Below are 2852 nucleotides of genomic sequence, written 5' to 3' on the forward strand. Positions count from 1 at the left end.
GAGAGCTCCGTCCTCGGCGCAATGCGGTCGCGTGGCTGGCGAGGCGTCCGACTGCCCCCCTGTCATTTGCGTGCGTGAATCAGCCCGCCAACTGCAGACACGGACGCGCCGCAGCCGCGCGCGCCACTCGCAGCCCGCGCGAGGCGCAGCCTTGTCCTGTGGCGGCCACGCCGGAATTATTTATGTTCCGACCACCGCCGCCGTTTGCCAGCCCCGCTGCTCGTGTGCCGCCCTTATGGGCGACTTACATGTCGGCGGGCCCTGCGCCTGGGCTGGGCTGGGCGGACCTGCATGCGCCTGCATCAGTTCTTTCATGCTTTCCGAGCGCTCCATTTATTTCCTCATCGCGAGCCCAGGACTCCCCCCGGTGGATACCGTCCCCGTCCCCGTACCGTACCCCACCCCCCACCCCCTCTAGAAAAACAAAGGTGGGACTTAGTTCCTTTTAAAGGTGCTAAATTTTAATGACTTCAGAAGGCCCAAGAAAATCTCCAACGGCTCTAAAATTTAGCACCTTTGGGGCATTTTTCATGGGGTGCGAAAATTTTCGTCCTCTTTGTAAGGCAACGAGAAAGTCATTAACACCCCAAGAAGGGTGTTGATTCCTACCTTTGTTTTTCCAGTGCCTTCTTCAAGTAAAAGGCTTAATCTAATAATACACTGGATGGCGGCGTCTGAACAAGCAAGACACAGCGTGTAATGTGTAGCTGGTAAGTTCCTCTTTTTCATCGCCGCAAACTTAAAAAAAAAAAAAAAAACGTTTTGGCGTGCGCCACGCATTTCCCTTTGGTAGGGAGCACGACGACGGCACGCGACGACCGCAACAGCGGCGCGTACCCGCGCGGGGGAGTTACGGGTCACAGCAACGCGACTGTGCGATGCCTTTCTCCCTGGCCCTGTGGAGGGGTGGGGGAGAGAGGGGGTATCACCGGCGCGAGATCTGCGCCATGGCGTCATGTGTATGATGCGGATAGGCGCGGGCGGGCGCGTAAACCGAGCCGCGTCGGTATCAGCGTAACGATCGCGGATTGGTCGGCCGTACCCTGATTATTACCTTTTCATTGACCGCGTGCACGACCCGCTGGCCCTCATCAGGTCGATGGGGCCGGATCCTCACGGCCACCTGCGGGCGGATAGACAAAACAATGTGTGACGCGGTCCGTGTGCGTGGCGTTAAACTATGACGGTCCGTCCGTCCGTACCATGAGCTTCTCGTCGCCGGTCTTGGGGGTGTCGACGGGCGTGGGGTCGGCGTGGCCCCACTGTGTCATGGCCCGCGCCCGCCCGGGCGGCCCCCGCTAGCGGAGCTCCTCGCGCGGGGGTGCGCCGCGGGGGCTGCCGAGGCCTGCCGGGGCCGCCGCTCCAGCACGTCTTCGGCAGGCCCAGCCGGACGGCGGCGGCGACGGCGCCGGCGATCACAGCGGGGGAGGCCGCCGGCCTCGGTGCCGGCCTCCTCCAGGACCAGCCCCTTCACGTCGACGCCGTTGCCACTCTGCAGCCGCTCGCCGACGGTGATGTTAGACGACTTCAGGAAGACGGAGACGCGGCGGGAGCGGCCGTGTCTACCTGGGGGCCCAGCTTCGGCCCCGCATTCGAGCCCGCTCATGCACACAATGCCTCGGGTTGCCTTCTCCGCCTCGCACGTGGTGGGACCGGACCCACACGCTCCGCCTCACGGCCCGCCCGAGCCCGCGCGCGACGCCGAGCCTCCCCCGCGCCCCGCACCACCTCTCGGAACGACCATTGCGGCGCAACTGCGCGACGCGAGAAGGGTTCCGCGCGGGGAGCCAGCAGCGGCGCCGCGGTGTGCGCGATGGAAGGGGCGGGGCGCGTGCCCGGGCTCCCCCCTCGGCCCAGCCCCGCCCCGCCGGCGCCTCGTTAGCCGTGTCGGCTGCGAGCCCTTACGACCCTCGGACCGGACAACCACCCCTCGGCTGGAGCGCGGCGCAGCGCGGCCCCGCACCCGGCACCCCCGCTGACCCACATACCGTCCTCACGTAATCTCCTCCGGGTCCTTTTACCATTCGCCGAGCCTGCTTTTTATCACGTCCATGCCGCCGCGATAGCGCGGTGCGTTTGGTGTACCACACTTTTTTACGATTTCCGTCAAACAAATTTTGTAATGGCGATCATGTGACCAGCCCGGGCGGCAGCAGCAGGTGTGACATTTCGGGCCCTAAAAGCGGCACTCCGAGCTACTACCCCCGCCGCCTCGGGTGACCCCGTTCGCCTCTCGCTCGCGGCCCCGCGCGTTCAAATCACGCCGTTTTGTCGTTATCGGCGCCTCTTATCGGCGCAGCGTGTGCAACAGGTGCAGCAGCAGCAGCAGCAGCAGCGGGGCGCGCACGCGGCCGCCGGGGCGGCACGGCACCGAGACACGCTGCTGCTGCTGCTGCTGTGTCCGATGTATCGCCGCCGTCGTCATCGATATCGCGCCCGATCAAAAATGGAACAGCTCTCGCCAAAAACACACACCCGCAGCCCGCCCCGCGACCCCCGCGACCCCACCGCGCGGCCGCCGGCTCGACACGCGAGATTCGCCGTGTGCGGTCGCGTCGCCATGTGATATTGATGCAGAAAGGGGGCGGCGGCCGCGCGCGCGTGGTTTTAAATCAGGCTCCGCCGCGCCACGGAGTTGAGGAGGCCGTGCAGCCGCAGCAGCGGTGACCTTTACGCCAGCTGCCACGTTTTACACGACGTATTTCGCCTCGCCCCCGTGGCGCAGCGATGGTCTCCGGCACTAGGGTCGTGTGGTCTCCATTTCGTACGCTGATTGACCCCCATCTGCGCGCTGCGCTGCTCCGTTTCCTCCAATTTCGCGCACCACCACCGGCAGGGCGGGCCATTGCCGG

The 2852-nt window shown here is 65.1% G+C and overlaps 1 protein-coding gene across 1 annotated transcript in view; it reads right to left on the reverse strand.

The window, feature by feature from the left end:
- Positions 1 to 1737, reverse strand: part of LOC113218130 (kinesin-like protein KIF19) — a 9631-nt gene extending 7894 nt beyond the window's left edge. Inside the window, exons 1-2 of the mRNA XM_026438347.2 lie at positions 1203 to 1737; positions 1055 to 1123 (exon numbers count right to left, since the gene is read on the reverse strand). Coding sequence (XP_026294132.1) covers positions 1055 to 1123; positions 1203 to 1271 — 138 coding nt within the window. The 5' untranslated portion in view covers positions 1272 to 1737. The remainder of the gene's footprint in view (positions 1 to 1054; positions 1124 to 1202) is intronic.
- Between the last annotated feature and the right edge of the window lie 1115 nt (positions 1738 to 2852).

Source organism: Frankliniella occidentalis, unplaced genomic scaffold, assembly GCF_000697945.3.
Source record: "Frankliniella occidentalis isolate FOCC.00 unplaced genomic scaffold, Focc_3.1 Scaffold16, whole genome shotgun sequence".
Lineage (NCBI taxonomy): Eukaryota > Metazoa > Arthropoda > Insecta > Thysanoptera > Thripidae > Frankliniella > Frankliniella occidentalis.